General features: G+C 40.0%; 1 protein-coding gene across 1 annotated transcript in view; it reads right to left on the bottom strand.

The window, feature by feature from the left end:
- Hdc (histidine decarboxylase) overlaps positions 1 to 17061 on the bottom strand; it is a 305245-nt gene that overhangs the window by 165724 nt on the left and 122460 nt on the right. Inside the window, exon 8 of the mRNA XM_090380708.1 lies at positions 12468 to 12534. Coding sequence (XP_090236834.1) covers positions 12468 to 12534 — 67 coding nt within the window. The remainder of the gene's footprint in view (positions 1 to 12467; positions 12535 to 17061) is intronic.

Here is a 17061-nt window from a genome sequence, read left to right as displayed (position 1 = left end):
AATATGAAAATTACCAATTAAAATTTGCAAAAAAAAAAAAAAAATTATACAAATTATAATCAAATATGCAAGTACTGTATTGTAATAAATGTATTCTTCTTTGCATTTTCTTTGAGTGTGTATCAATCACTTCATTTATTAATTTTTCCAATAACTCATGCAGGCCCTCTAAGCTGATCTATATGCAATGTTGCAATATTACAGTACAGATGCATATATAATAAAAAAAATTGTGTGTGTCCCTGTATGCATGAAAGATGTTTTATGTGTAAACATTTTTGACGACACCTACTAAATTTCAAACAGCTAGAACTGAAATCATGAATGATGAAATTTATGCTCACGCCCACTACTTACTCTACCGAATCAATGTTAGTGACAAATAAGATACACATAACCGCTGCTTACTCTACCAAATCAATGTTTGGAAGAGGTTAGATCAATAGCCCAATTATCCATTTCATTGTAGTCATTTGTTGAATATTGTGATTGCAACAATACAAGTATTTGTATTGTTACAATAATACAATCATATTGGATCATGTTGCTCTGTCATGCTTTGTTGCAAATTACACATGCAGCGCTATGAGATCCGCAAGAAATGACAGTATCCATGCATAATACGCTATCGAAACTATGGCTTGGCTCAGAATCTCAACGAGTACAAGTGAGAGATGGTAACACTGCACATTCCATTTTTCTTAACACTATCTGTTTCAGAGATAGTGTCAGAAATGAAATATGTCAAGATCTACGACGACAATGAAAGGCTCACACTAAATCATAAATTGTATGAATCGGACTTGGACATTCGCAAAACGATTGAAATATGTAAGACGATGTGTTATGACAACAATGACGTTGCCCCTGATGAAGCATGCAGTAATGACCTGTATAGCCTTGTAACGTGACTGCGAGATGAATGAGGATCTAAGGCTCGCCATGCTCAACTGACTCAGCGCAACTGTAGAGAAATGCAAAAACTTGATGACCAACGAGGACTTCTGTAACTTAATGAGGATGGCCAATGACAAGTAAAAAATTCTACTCATACATGTAATTTGGAGTCTGTTATCTCCCAATCATGAATCGATTCGAATAAGCTGACAGCCCAGCTGGTTGCAGAAAAACGTTTATGATTCGCCTCTTGATGGAAATATACAACCGCTTCAGTAATACAGACAGGTACTGTAATGCCTACATTACATGCGCTTCAACTGGTAAGGCTGAAGCAGTTGAAGTGCTATCAACTGTCGAAAGGATATTTTTTTCAGCCTGGACTGTACTTGTTAACAGGAGAGATTGCTTCTACAGGAATGGGATACACTTAAATAGAAAGGGTGCAAGAATATTTGCTGATGCTATCGAGGCAGTGTTAGGTGGGTCGGAAAACTGCTAGCTTGGGGGGAGACAAAGACCAATAGATTGACAGTAGCCACTGGCAGAGGTGAAAGAGATTCTTGCACTGCTTCTATTAGAATGAGCAGAAGCCTGAAAAACAAGATGCATGGTATTTCAGAGACTGCTGGGAGCCATTGCGGTACAAGTAAACACATGGGTTGTGTTAGGGTAGCTAAGAATAGAAACAGGTGCAGGTATACTTGCGTGTACACCAATGCTAGGAGTTTAGTAAATAAATTTGATGAATTTGAGGTATTGCTCAAAACATCGAAGGCAGATATTGTTGGGATATCAGAGACGTGGTGTCACACAGATATAAGGGATGCGGAACTGCAATTTGGGGAGTACAACGTCTACAGAAAGGATAGACAGGATAGGAAGGGGGGAGGTGTTATGCTATTAGTTAAGAAACACATAAAAACCAAGGAAGTGAAGCCAGTCGACATCGCTGGACAGTGCAGTGTGGAGTCAGTTTGGTGTGACATAAACATTGGGAGATCAAAATTGAGAGTAGGAGTGTGCTATAGGCCTAATGACTCTGATGAGTATAATAAGGAACTGTACAGGGAAATAGAGTGGGCCAGTAAATCAGAGTGTCTTATAATGGGAGATTTTAATTTCCCAGATATAGACTGGAGTTTGGGGGCTGGTCACTCACACACTAGCAAGGCTTTTGTGGATTTATTGGATGATTGTTTTCTACATCAGCATGTTCAGGAGGCAACTAGAGGGAGGAATACTCTTGATTTGATTATCAGCAGTGATTCTTCATGCATTAAGAATCTGCAGATAAATGAACCACTAGGTGGCAGTGATCACAGTGTGCTGAAGTGGGATTTACTCAAAGAGGTAACTACCATTAGGGGTAAAGGGAAGGGTTATTGCTTCCGTAAAGGCGACTACGATGGACTGAGACAGTATTTAAATTCTATACAGTGGGACCAACTGATGATGTTACCAACAGCAAATTCAAAATGGGAAGCATTCAAAGAACTTATCTTGGAAGCTACTAGGCTTTACATACCAACTAAGAAATATTGTTCAAGGTTTAGGCCAAAATGGATGTCAGATGAACTAATGAGGCATATGGCAGAGAAGAAAAATGCATGGGATACTTACAAATTAACACATGACACAGAAGCCTATGATAGATACAAGTTGATATGCAACCAAGTTACAAAGGAGGTTAGGCAGGCGAAGGCAGATTACGAGAAATCCTTGGCAAGGGATGCAAAGAAAAACAGCAAAGAGTTCTTTACTTATGTAAACTCTAGAAGGAAAGGGATGAATCAGATTGGTCCACTTGATATTGATGGGTCAAGTGTTGATGATCCTGCTCAGGTAGCTAACAAACTAAATGAATATTTTGCATCGACATTCACACATGAGGAGTTATTCAGCGAGGGGAATGCCAGAGGTGTATTCAACTCTAGCAGTAAGCTACAGAATCTTGAAATAACTTGGAGTAAAGTTGAGGAGAAACTGTTGAAGATAAACACAAGAAAGGCACCCGGGGTGGATGGGATCTATCCAGTTATATTAAAGGAGGCAGCAAAGGAAGTAAGCAAACCCTTAGCCATAATTATGAGAGCTTCCTTGGACTCAGGGGAGGTACCCATAGACTGGAAATGTGCAAATGTGACCCCAATTCACAAAGGAGGATCAAAGGTTGACACAAGTAATTATAGACCTGTGAGCTTAACTTCTGTTCCAGGAAAATTAATGGAGGCACTGGTTAAAGAAGCACTGCAGGATCATTTAGACAAGACTTCAGTTATAGCTCGGACACAGCATGGTTTTGTTAAGGGGAAGTCTTGCCTGACCAACTTGATTGGATACTATGATGCAGTCACAAAAGAACTGGATGCAGGGAATAACTTTGATATTATATACTTGGATCTTAGAAAGGCTTTTGATACTGTTGTACATGGAAGACTGCTACACAAATTGGAGCAGTGTGACGTTGGAGGCAAATTGCTGCTATGGATAAAGGGGTGGTTGAGGTGGAGAAGACAGAGAGTGGTAATCAATGGACACTGCTCATCGTGGACTGATGTTATTAGTGGAGTCCCTCAGGGCTCAGTGTTGGGTCCATTATTGTTTTCTGTATTTATAAATGATATTGATGATGGTATATCGGGATTAATGTCCAAGTTTGCAGACGATACAAAGGTTGGCAGGGTTGTCAAGGACACTACTGACACTGTGCTGCTGCAACAGGATCTGGAAAGGTTGAGCAGATGGGCTGAGAGGTGGCAAATGAAGTTTAACATTGACAAATGTAAAGTACTACACATGGGAAACAGCAACCCCAGAGCAACGTATCAACTCTGTGGTACAACACTGACAGTGGTAGAGAATGAAAGGGACTTGGGGGTGGTTGTGCAGGCAGATATGAAGTTCTCTGAGCAATGCAGACGGGCTGCAAGAGTAGCTCATGGAGTATTGTCAATGATATACAGGAATTTTTCCAGCAGGGATAAGGAGGTGATTATTCCATTGTATAAGGCGATGATCAGGCCACACCTAGAGTACTGTATACAGGTCTGGAGGCCTCATTTCAAGAAGGATGTAGAGCTGCTGGAACGAGTACAGAGAAGGGCAACAAGATTAGTGAATGGAACAAAGGGGTGCTCTTACGAAGAAAGGCTTAAGTTTTGCAAATTACAGTGTCTGGAGACTAGGCACCAGCGAGGTGATCTGATAGAGGTGTATAAAGCCTTGAATGGTTTAAGCATGCTCAATGCTGATGGGATTCTTCCTCTAGCTCAGAATAATCACCTGAGAGGGCATAAATTCAAATTGAGGAAAGACAGATGTAGGATAGACGTGCGGAAATTTGCCTTTAGCCAGCGGGTGGTTGGTTGGTGGAACAGACTTCCATCCCTTGTGGTGGAGGTTGATAGCCTAAATAAGTTTAAGGCTCAGCTGGACAGGTATTTTGAACGAACAGAGGGGTGAAGTGGAAGTGGTTTTTTTTTTTTTTTTTTGGCTGATGCTGCATAAGCTTGCTTTCTTGCATCAAATGCCTCTACTAATGCTAATGCTAATGATATCAGAAGGATATCATTCATTTCCCTGGTTACCAAATGGTTTCTGCCACGGGTGGCAATGGTTAGCCCAAAGCCACCTAAGTGGTATGCCCCAAATCATAAACTTTTTTCTGCAACCAGCTGGTTTGTGCCAGCTTTGAGCACATCCAAGATCACCTCCCATGATCCTTTCCACGATTTCCTCTCCTGACTCTGTTTTTCTTTGTTATGAAACGGAAATGACATCAAATGATGTCATTTCCACATCACAAAATGTCGTGACAAATCAATTTTACTCCCGTCTGAAATTTAGTAGGTGCCACCAAAGATGTTTACAATCAAAAGGTTATAAAATGTATTGGTTACAGGCTGCGACCAAACCGTCATGTTTGTAGAATACAAAGGAGAATTAGCCACATTAGACTCTTGCTGTGAAAAAAATAAATAAAGGCAATGTGAAAATCATAAAGCGAAACTGCCAACGATTCAATTAGCAGCTGCAGAAGACTCTCTTGTCTGCCCAGAGAGGGCGCTGACTCTCTTTAAAAATTACAGCTGTAAATTACAGGCTCCGAAAAAGCGATAGGGGGTTTGCCTTTTTATTTACCTATTTGTTATTTTATATTATACTTTATACATAGTCTTATAATTATAGTTACGCTCGATATTTTTAATTTAGATAAAGAGTTTTTGTAGATTACTACTTAATATATGTAAAACTGTTATTTTGTTCGAATCTTGCAGCCATTGTTTTTGTATAGAGTGGTAGAGAATTCAAATTTTTAATTTTGGTAACTAGATAGCTCTAATGTATAATTATATAGAGTAATATCACTGCATTTAGGATTCTATTAGATAGCATAGTATTGACAATTAATTAATTAAATTTATTGATCTTATTAATTTAAAATATCATGCCACAGACTAGAGCAGCAAAGCAACGGGCACAAAGTGGCAGGAGTGCCGTGACTTGAGGGAGAACTGAGGGGAGCGATTCTCCAACGCATGAGAGCCTAAAAAAATGTGCAACTTGTGAAATGTTTGCCGAACTCTAGAATAGAACATGATCTAGCCAAGGAGGATGTCTTTTTGTGTGCCAGGTGCAGAGAGTGTCTAGAAATTAGGCATCAACTCAGCTTTCTACTGGGCATCTATGAGAGCTTGAGGTGTAGGGTAGATGCCCTCGAAGAAATTAATATGAGGGGTCCATCAAGCTCTCAGCTGCCCAACTCAATGCCAGAGCTCACTCCTGGGTATCAGGCAACACACTGGCAATGTCCAAGGCAGAATGCGCTGGTCCCAAAGGCACTAGTTATTGTTGGTGACTCTATTGTCAGGGAGACAGGGAATATACTGTGTAAACAGGATAGATGGAACAGAACCAGGGTATGTCTGCCAGGGGCAAAAGTTGATGATGTTGTGAAGCATATATAATCTTTTAGGGGCAGAAAAGGTGATATGGTTATACAGTTGGCACCAATGACATTAAGAGTAGGAGATCTGCAGATTTACTTAACAAGTACAGGTCAATGTTGCAAAAAAGTCGTGAGTTAGGGTTAAATTTGAAAGTGTCTGCAATTCTGCCCGTACACGATGAGGGCCTTGTCAATCAATTCGGCCCTGGAGGAAATGTGCAAGGCTCAAGGGGTAGAATTTTTTTAAGAGTGGTCTGTGCTTGTTAACAGGAGAGACTGCTTCTACAGGGATGGGATACACTTAAATAGAAAGGGTGCAAGAATATTTGCTGATGCTATCGAGGCAGTGTTAGGTGGGTCGGAAAACTGCTAGCTTGGGGGGGGGGATTCACAGACTAAAAGGTTACAAATAGCTGCAGGCAGAGGCAAAGGTCATTCTTGCACAACTTCTATTAGAATAAGTAGCGACCTAGAGCGAGGGGTGCTGGGGGTTTCAGGGACTGATGGCAGTCATCATGAAACAGGTTGGTATATGGGATGTGTCAGGGTAACTAGGAATAGGAATAGGTGCATGTATGCTTGCATGTATACCAATGCTAGAAGTATAGTAAATAAATTTGATTGTTTGTTATTTGGTTTTTAGGAGCATTAGCAACTAAGGCCATATTGCTCCAGGATATGCGGTGGTCATTCCCTGATCTTTCCGCATCCTCCGTATTTGGTGGTGATGGGCTAGAACCCCGGTCTAATCAAGAAGCGTGTGCTACGCACTGCTGCTCCTTCCCACCTGGCTATGGAGACACCTATAAATTTGATGAATTTCAAGTGTTGGTCAAGACATCAAAGGCGGATATTGTTGGGATAACAGAGACGTGGTGTCACATTGATATTAGGAATACAGAATTGGAATTTGGGGAGTACAATGTGTACAGAAATTATAGACAGGATAGGAAGGGAGAAGGTGTCATGCTGTTAATTAAGAAAAACATAAAATCAAAAGAAGTGCATCCATTGATATAAATGAACAGTGCACTGTTGAATCAGTTTGGTGTGACATAAGCACTGCGAAAGCAAAAATAAGAGTAGGAATGTGTTATAGGACTAATGACTTGAATGAGTACAATGAACAATTGCACAGACAAATAAAGTGGTAAATCAGAATGTCTTATAATGGAGGATTTCAACTTCCCAGATATTGACTGGAACTTGTGGATTGGTCACTCACACACTAGTAAGACTTTTATGGATGATTGTTTTCTGTGGCAGCATGTTCGAGAGGCAACCAGAGAGGGTAATACTCTTGATCTGGTTATCAGCAGTGATCATTTGTGTATTAAGAATTTGCAGATAAAGGAACCACTAGGTGGCAGTGATCACAGTGTACTGATGTGGGATTCACTTAAAGATATAATCACCATCAGGAGTAGATCAGGGGTAGAGGAAAGGGTTTTTGCTTTCGTAAAGGTGAGTACAGTGGTCTCAGACAGTTTTTAAATTCTACACAGTGGGATCAACTGACGACGTTACCAACAGTAAATTCTAAGTGGGAAGCATTCAAGGAATTAATCGTGGAAGCTATTAAAAGTTTCATACCTATTAAGAAATATTGTTCGATGTTTCGGCCTAAATGGTTATCAAATGAACTAGTGAGACTCGTGACAGAGAAGAAAAATGCAAACAGCAAGGATTTCTTTACTTATATAAACTCTAAAAGGAAGGGGATGAATCTGATTGGTCCACTTGTTATCGATGGTTCGACTGTTGATGATCCTGCTCAGACAGCAAACAAACTGAATGAGTATTCTGCATCTACATTCACACATGAGGAATTATTAAGGTTTGAAAATAGCAGAAGGTTATCAAATTGTAGCAGGGTGCTTAATGATTTTGTAATAACTGAGAGCAAAGTGGAGGAGAAATTGTTGAAGTTAAACATAAGAAAGGTACCTGGGGTGGATGGGATCTATCCAGTTATATTAAAGGAGGTGGCAAAGCAACTAAGCAAACTCTTAGCCATAATTATGAGAGCATCCTTGGACTCAGGGGAGGTCCCCACAGACTGGAGATGTGTAAATGTCTCCCAAATTCACAAAAGGGGATCAAAGGGTGACACGAGGTATTATAGACCAGTTAGTTTAACTTCTGTTCTGGGTAAAATAATGGAGTCACTGGTTATAGATGCATTGCAGGATCGTTTAGACAAGACTGCTGCAATAATTCAGACACTGCATGGGTTTGTTAAGGGTAAGTCTTATCTGACAAATTTGATTGGTTATTATGATGTGGTTACAAAGGAACTGGATGCAAAAAATAATTTTTATATCATATATTTGGATTTCAGGAAAGCTTTTGACACTGTTGCGCATGGAAGACTATTGTACAAATCAAATCGGAGCAGAATGGTATTAAGGGTAAGTTGCTACAATAGATAAAATGATGGTTGAGTGGGAGAAGACAGAGGGTGGTAATCAATGGGTGCTGCTCTTTGTGGACTAATGTTATTAGTGGAGTCCCACAGGGTTCGGTGTTGGGTCCACTGTTGTTTTGTATATTTATCAATGATACTGATGAAGGTATATCAGGCTTAGTGTCAAAGTTTGCAGATGATACAAAAGTTGGCAGAGTTGTTAATGACAGTAATGGCAGTGTGCTACTGTAACAGGATCTAGAAAATTTGGGCAGATGGGCTAAGAAGTGGCAACTGAAGTTTAACCTTGACAAATGCAAAGTACTGCATATGGGTAGAAGTAATCCCAGAGAAACATACCAACTGTGTGGTACTACACTTAAGGTGGTGGAAAATTAAAAAGACCTGGGAGTAATTGTGCAGTCAGATATGAAGTTTTCTGAGCAATGCAGACAGGCTGCCAGGGCAGGTCATGGGGTTTTGTTAATTATATATAGGAATTTTGCTAGCAGGGAAAAGGAGGTGATTGTCCCTCGTATAAGGCAATGGTCAGGCCTTGAGTACTGTATACAGGTATGGAGGCCTCATTTTAGGAAGGATGTAGATTTGCTTGAGCATGTACAGAGAAGGGCAACAAGATTGGTGAGGGGAATGAAGGGATCCTCTTACCGAGAGAGGCTTAAGTTCTGGAAATTGCAGTGGCTGGAGACTAGGCACCTGGCATGGTGATCTAATTGAGGTGTATAAGGCCTTGAATGGGTTGGGCACACTGAATTCTGATGGGATCCTTCCACTTGTTCAGATTACGAACCTAAGGGGGCATAAATTCAAATTAAGAAAGGACAGATGTAGAATAGATGTGTGGAAATTTGCCTTTAGCCAGCGGGTGCTTAATTGCTGGAAAAAACTTCCATCTGTTGTTGTGGAAGTTTATAGGTTAAATAAATTTAAGGAGGAACTGGAGAGGCATTTGGAGGGAATGGTATGATTTTTTTTGGCTGATGCTGCATAAGCTAATACACTTGCTTTCTTGCATCACATGCAAGAAAGCAAGTGTATTAGCCTTTCCCTGAAAGCCATGGGACACTTTATAATTACAATAGCACCTGTCAGGAACTAATAGTTAAAGAAGCACTGCAGGATCATTTAGACAAGACTTCAGTTATATATCGGACACAGCATGGTTTTGTTAAGGGGAAGTCTTGCCTGACCAATTTGATTGGATACTATGATGCAGTCACAAAGGAACTGGATGCAGGGAATAACTTTGATATTATATACTTGGATCTTAGAAAGGCTTTTGATACTGTTGTACATGGAAGACTGCTGCACAAATTGGAGCAGTGTGACATTGGAGGCAAATTGCTGCTGTGGATAAAGGGGTGGATGAGGGGGAGAAGACAGAGAGTGGTAATCAGTGGACACTGCTCATCGTGGACTAATGTTATTAGTGGAGTCCCTCAGGGCTCAGTGTTGGGTCCATTATTGTTTTCTGTATTCATAAATGATATTGATGATGGTATATCAAGCTTAATGTCGAAGTTTGCAGACGATACAAAGGTAGGCAGGGTTGTGAAGGACACTACTGACACTATGCTGCTGCAACAGGATCTGGAAGGGTTGAGCAGATGGGCTGAGAGGTGGCAAATGAAGTTTAACATTGACAAATGTAAAGTACTACACATGGGAAACAGCAACCCCAGAGCAACGTATCAACTCTGTGGTACTACACTGACAGTGGTAGAGAATGAAAGGGACCTGGGGGTGGTTGTGCAGGCAGATATGAAGTTCTCTGAGCAGTGCAGACGGGCTGCAAGTGTAGCTCATGGTGTATTGTCAATGATATATAGGAATTTTTCTAGCAGGGATAAGGAGGTAATTATTCACTTGTATAAGGCAATGGTCGGGCCACACCTAGAGTACTGTATACAGGTCTGGAGGCCTCATTTCAAGAAGGATGTAGAACTGCTGGAATGAGTACAGAGAAGGGCAACAAGATTAGTGAATGGAACAAAGGGGTGCTCTTACGAAGAAAGGCTTAAGTTTTGCAAATTACAGTGTCTGGAGACTAGGCACCAGCGAGGTGATCTGATAGAGGTGTATAAAGCATTGAATGGTTTGAGCATGCTCAATGCTGATGTGATTCTTTCTCTCGCTCAGAATAATCACCTGAGAGGTCATAAATTCAAATTGAGGAAAGACCGATGTAGGATAGACGTGCGGAAATTTGCCTTTAGCCAGCGAGTGGTTGGTTGGTTGAACAGACTTCCATCCCTTGTCGTGGAAGTTGATAGCCTAAATAAGTTTAAGGCTCAGCTGGACAGGTATTTTGAACGAACAGAGGGGTGAATTGGAAGTGGTTTTTTTTTGGCTGATGCTGCATAAGCCTGCTTTCTTGCATCAAATGCCTCTACTAATGCTAATGCTAATTCAGGTGAACCTATTATGGCCTGTGATCTTGTTTGCGATATACAAACAAAGAATTAGTCGCAAGTAGACCATTTGTGTGAAACGCTATCAAGAGATGGTTTTTCGTGAAAATAAACGGAACCTGAAAACCATAAAATGAAAATTCAGACACTTAAAATAGTGGCTTTTAGTTACAATTTGTGCAGCCAGAAATATTGCCCATTTAATTATTTTGAAAATTTTGTGTCTTTTGAATTTTAGAGATTTATTTTCGCTATGTATCACTTAACAAGTACCCCACTTAGTTGATGTGATATTTCGTGTTGTGTTTATTTGACATAAATTTATTGAATTCATGTTTTATAAAATAAAAATTACTATTTTTCACCAGGAGGGGAAATTTTATTCCACTGGGATTAAACTCACCCCCAGTAACCTCGCTGGGTTCAACACTGCTATGATAGACTAATTTTTTTTCGCTCAAGAATATAGAAGACAACAATGGGTCCAGCACGTGAAACCCTGCAGGACTCAACTAATAACATTAGTCCAAGCAGAGCCAGTATCCACTAATAACTACTCTCTGTCTTATCCCACTCAACCATCCCTTTAACCTTAGCAGTAACCATCCCTTAATGCCATACTGCTCCAATTTATAGAGCAGTATTTTCATTTTATACAGTACACTGACATTCTGGACCATACACGTGGTGGTGGTGCACTGTTCTGCTGTATGTGGGGGGAGACCTTTTCTGTTTCAGCATAACAGTGCACCATGTTGTACTGCACAGTAGTTTTACTGTATAGCAGTAACTTGCCTTTAATGCCACACTGCTTTGATTTATATAGCAGTATTTTCATTGTATACAGTACACTGACGTTCTGACCATTCTATTCTTTGGCACTATGGTAGCTGTATAGGGGGGGGGACCTTTTCTGTTTCAGCATGACAGTGCACCATGCTGTACTGCACAGTCTGTAGCAACTTGGTTTAAAAACAAGGACATTCAAAAGCTTCACTCACTTGCCCAGAGGTCCCCCCATCTTTAATCCCATTGAACACCTTTGTAATGAATTAGAACATATTATTTGGGATGAACTAGAACAAACCATCCACTTCCACACCCGTTGTTGTTGAAGTGGATGGGTTAAATAAATTCAAGGAGAACTAGACAAATTCTTGGAGGGTACAGATGGTGAACAGTTTTTTTTTTTTTTTTTGGTTGATGCTATATAAGCTTGCTTTCTTGCATCTTTGTCATTACTACTATTACTACATCAGCTTCAGGTCAGTGACGCACACCCATAATCAATAGCTGAACTGAATTGACTATGTTGAAGAAGGGACAGGACAAAATACCATCTTTCTATTATTAAAAATTGCTTTAATGTTTACTGAGGATGCAGTATGAAATTAACTAAAGATGGGTCAACACTTTATTAAACATTTTCAATAAAAGGTTCTTTGAAACATATCAATGTGTGGTTATATTTGGCAATATAGTGTATATACACATATTAAGTGACTGTACTCCTGGGGTAACATATGTGACCACTGGTGTACGCATTGAGTTTAGTTCTGCAAAAAGTTCCAAGGCAATGTTAACTGTGGTGCTTATATCTAGAAAAGCTTACAAAGAAGGTATAAACTCTTCTGATTGCAGATGAACATATGAACTATAAAAGAAAATTAATCAAAATATATATATATTATTAATTGCTAGTATCTACTATTACTTTAAAATCCTCATTCAAAATGACATATAAAAAGAATAGAAAACAGAACAGAAATAGAAAACTCACATATAGGTCCAATCTCCGGAATGTTGTCAAAGGCACATGCACCAGTGGTTCCAAGTGTAGCACACACCTATACATAAATGAATTATGATAACAGAATTACCAACTCATATATGAGGGGCATTTTAAAAGTTTGTGGGTGGCCTGGGTATGAAGGGTTATTTAACAAGTCTCGTAACACATTATTTGGTCAATGACTCTCATCGACCGATGCAATACCACACTTTGCTCATTGGAGGCTTCAAGTGACCGAACCCATGTTTAGTCTCTAGAGCTAAGTTCCGGTCAACCCTTTCCCATCTCTTCCATCATGCAGTATGACTGATGACTTTTAAGGTTATGATGGACAACATGGCGAGATCCAATCTTCCTTACATTTCGAGGGTACAGCTCTAAAATGGTGTTCACAGGCCGGCCGCAAGTTAGTACACCAGACTGAACCTATTGGTAACTCTTTAGGAGGCTTCCGGATCGGCTAGTGTATAATCTTGCTACCTCTACTCTGCCAGACAGTGACTGGAGGGAGTGTGAGTAGTGTGTAGGTGGGGGGTATTGTCAAGGCTACGTTACGTCAAGGATCTGGGTATATTCTTACCATGTGTACGCCATATCCAAAAATTTCATTACTTCATACAGCATGCCCCCCCACTTTTTCTTACTACTGAACACACCACGAATTGTCAAACTAATAGAGTAAGCTTATCTGTGAAAAGATCTAAATTCCCCAAACACTTCCTAGTTCATTTCACAAATATATGTGGTCTCAGTTCTAATCTCAAAAATGTGTCCACTTGCAGTCTGCCAAACCCCATGTACTTTTTCTGACAGAATCTCAGTTATCAGTTGATTCAAATACTGCTCATCTCAGTTGCCCAAATTATTCACTGTATAATTCCTTTCACCTCAAAGGTGGCATTTGTGCATATGTCCATTCCAATATTTCCTCTCAGAGACTTGGTAATTTAGAATCTCCTCTTTTCAATCTTCTCTGGCTTAAAATCTCTCTACCTTATTCAGTGAAATTCATCCTGTTGTCTCACTGTTCTCCCAACTTGACTAATCACTTGGAGCTCTTTGACTTCCTCTCTTTGCAACTTGACTTTCTCCAGTCTAACTTTCCTAACAGTGAGGTAATTTTCCTTGGTGATTTTAATGTTCACAACTCCAGATGGCTTCCATTTTCTAGTCACACTGACCAAGCTGGTCGAGATGCTGAGGCACACATTATTTGAAATTACTAATGACCTTGCACACATTGTTCATTTACCTACAAGAATACTGGACAATCCTAACCATACAGCCAACACACCTGATCTTTTTTTCACAAACAGCAGGTTTTAAGTACACGGTAGAAGTGAGTGGTCCTTCAGGCACCTCAGATAACAACTTGGCGATTGTTTGTTCTACAATGGAGCCTGTATCTCATAGCTGTTCCCAACCTCGTGTTGTTTGGCATTACAAGGTTGCAAAATGGGATGACTTGCAAGATTTGTTTTCTTCTTTTTCTTAAATGGATAACTGTTTCAAAACTTCTGATGTCAACATTTGTCAGATCGTGTCAGTGAAATTATTCTTGTAGGAATAGAATCCTTTATCCCACACTCCAATTTAAAATCTCGTCCTTTATCTAAACCTGAGTTTTCCAATAAATGTGCCAAGGCTGTTCAAGAGTAGAATGTTGCATATCATAATTGGCTTGTTTCCAATTCTTCAGTTTCATTTTCTCCCTACACCAAAGCTTGCAACAGTTGTCAAGCAGTTATTAATCAGTCCAAACTAGATTTTGAACAGGCTAAGAGTAGAAAATTTACTTCTTGCCCTAATGGCAGGCAAGCATTCTGGTCTCTTGTCAATGCTATTGGCCACAACTTTTGCCCATCTCTGCTCCCACCTCTGTCAAAACCAGATGGTTCTGTTGTCACTTCATCCAAGGATAAAGCTGACCTGCTAGCATCCCATTTTTCTTCCAGCTCATGTATTAATAATCAAGGTAAAACACCTCCTCCTCCCATTCCCAACATGCTCCATTCAATGCCTCCTGTGGTCTTCAGTAAAAAGGATATCAGAAGGATCTTGACGAATCTTGATGCTAAGAAAGCTACAGGTCCCGATGGTATTTTTCCACTTGTTCTCAAAGCCTGTGCTCCTGAACTTACTCCCGTTTTTGCTGCCTTTTTTCACTTTCTTATTCCCAAGGTGTTTTTCATTCTGCTTGGAAATTTGCTCATATCCAGCCAGTTCCTAAAAAGGGTCATAAATCCCTCCGATCCAATTATCATCCCATTGCACCTACTTCTACTCTTTCTACCGTAATGGAGAAATCAACTCTTAAAGTACCTAGAAATCTTCCATCTGATCAATGATAACCAGTATGGATTCCATCAGTGTCGATCCACTGGTGATATTCTGGCTTTTGTTACCCATTTATGGACAAAATCAATGGAGAAGTTCGGTGAAACACAAGCAGTTGCTCTTGACATCTCAAAGGCTTCGATCATGTTTGGCATAAAGGTCTTCTAAACAGGCTTCCATCTTATGGTTTGCCAACTGTTTTTTTTTTTTTTAATTGGTTATCCCATTTTCTCTCTGATAGCTCACTGAGGGTGATGGTAGGTGGCTCTCTGTCTGCTAACTTCTCCACTAATGCTGGTGTCCCCCAAGGTTCAGTTCTTTCCCCCACTCTTTGCCTCTTGTATATTAATGACCTTCTTCCATTGACTGAAATCCTATCCATAGTTTTGCCAATGATAGCACATTGCATTCCACTTTCCATTTTGAGAAACCTTTCCCTGCTCAATTAGCTTCAACTTCTCGAATATCTGCTACCAATTCATTGAATGCTGATCTCCAGGTAATTCTTCAGTGGGGCAAAGACAACTTAGTTGATTTCAATCCTTATAAAACTCAGTCCTGTCTTATATCTCGCAAAAAGGATTCTTCTGCTCCTATGCTTATCTTTGGTGACACTCCGTTTTCTAGGAAAGTTGATATATCTCTTTTGGGGATTACCCTGACATCTAATCTCTCCTGGCACAAGCTCATTACAAATATTGCTTCCTCTGCATCTAAAAATCTTGGTTTTCTCTTTTGTCTCTGCATTACTTTTCTTCCAAATAGCTGTTCACTCTATATAAATCGCAAATCTGCCCTAACATGGAATATTGTTCTCACATCTGGTGCGGTACCCCCAAAACCTCTCTCAGGCTTCTAGATTCCATTCAGAAGAGGGCAGTTAGGTTAATTAATAACTCATCTCTAACTGAGTCTCTCCACTCACTGTCTCATAGACGTACTGTTTCTGCTGCATGCCTTTTCTAAAGATACTTCCATGGGCACTGTTCTTCTCAATTTGCTTCTACAGTTCCCACTCTCTCTTTCAAAACAGTCCGAACATGTGCTACCACCAGCCAACATCCATTTACTGTCCAACTTCAAACTCACAGAACCAACTTTTCATCTTCCCCGTTTATTCATTCATCTGCCATTTTCTGGAACAACCTTCCTTCATATATATTTCCTGAAAATTACAGTCTACAGACATTGAAGTCTAATGCAACAAATGTTTTCTTTCGTCTTCTCAATCTCCAACCCAAGCAAGGTACTCAGTACTATAGGTTCTAATACCTCTCGTGTTTGAGGTTTTCATAAAAAAAATAAAAAAACTTTACAACATAGTCGCCCTTCGGAGTCAATATATTTTGCCACTAATACACTGATTCCAGCAATACACAGATGCAATACACTGATTAGAGCTGCAAAGAAAGTTTTATTTTGAGCATCCAGGAATGCATTCACTGCAGCAATGACATTACTTTCACTGGGAAAATGAATTCCAGCCAGGTATTTTCTCAAATTAGGAAAATAGGTGAAAGTCTGATGGTGTCAGATCTGCTGCAAATGGAGGATAGTCAAAGAATTAAAAGCTGCACTCATGCAGTACAGTTAGCATTAGCATTAGTAGAGGCATATGATGCAAGAAAGCATCAGCCAAAAAAAAAAAAAACATTTCCATTTCACCCCTCCATTCATTCGAAATACCTGTCCAGCTGAGCCTTAAATTTATTTAGGCTATCTATCAACTTCCACAACAAGGGATAGAAGTCTGTTTCACCAACCAACTACCCGCTGGCTAAAGGCAAATTTCTGCACATCTATCCTACATCTGTCTTTCCTCAATTTGAATTTATACCCTCTCAGGTGATTATTCTGAACAAGAGGCAGTATCCCATCACCATTGAGCATGCTCAAACCATCCAAGGCCTTGTACACCTCTATCAGATCACCTTGCTGGTGCCTAGTCTCCAGATACTGTAATTTGCAAAACTTAAGCCTTTCTTTGTAAGAGCAGCCCTTTGTTCCATTCACTAATCTTGTTGCCCTTCTTTGTACTCGTTCCAGCAGCTCTACATCCTTCTTGAAATGAGGCCTCCAGACCTGTATACAGTACTCTAGATGTGGCCTGACCATTGCCTTATACAAGGGAATAATCACCTGCTTATCCATGTTAGAAAAATTCCTGTATATCATTGACAAGACACCATAAGCTATTCTTGCAGCCTGACTGCCCTGCTCAGAGAACTTCATATCTGCCTGCACA

The sequence above is a fragment of the Mastigoproctus giganteus genome, chromosome 9 (genome assembly GCF_048544385.1).
Source record: "Mastigoproctus giganteus isolate SK-2022 chromosome 9, ASM4854438v1, whole genome shotgun sequence".
NCBI lineage: Eukaryota > Metazoa > Arthropoda > Arachnida > Uropygi > Thelyphonidae > Mastigoproctus > Mastigoproctus giganteus.
Note: the sequence above shows the minus strand (reverse complement) of the source record. Positions and strands in the feature narration are given on the sequence as shown.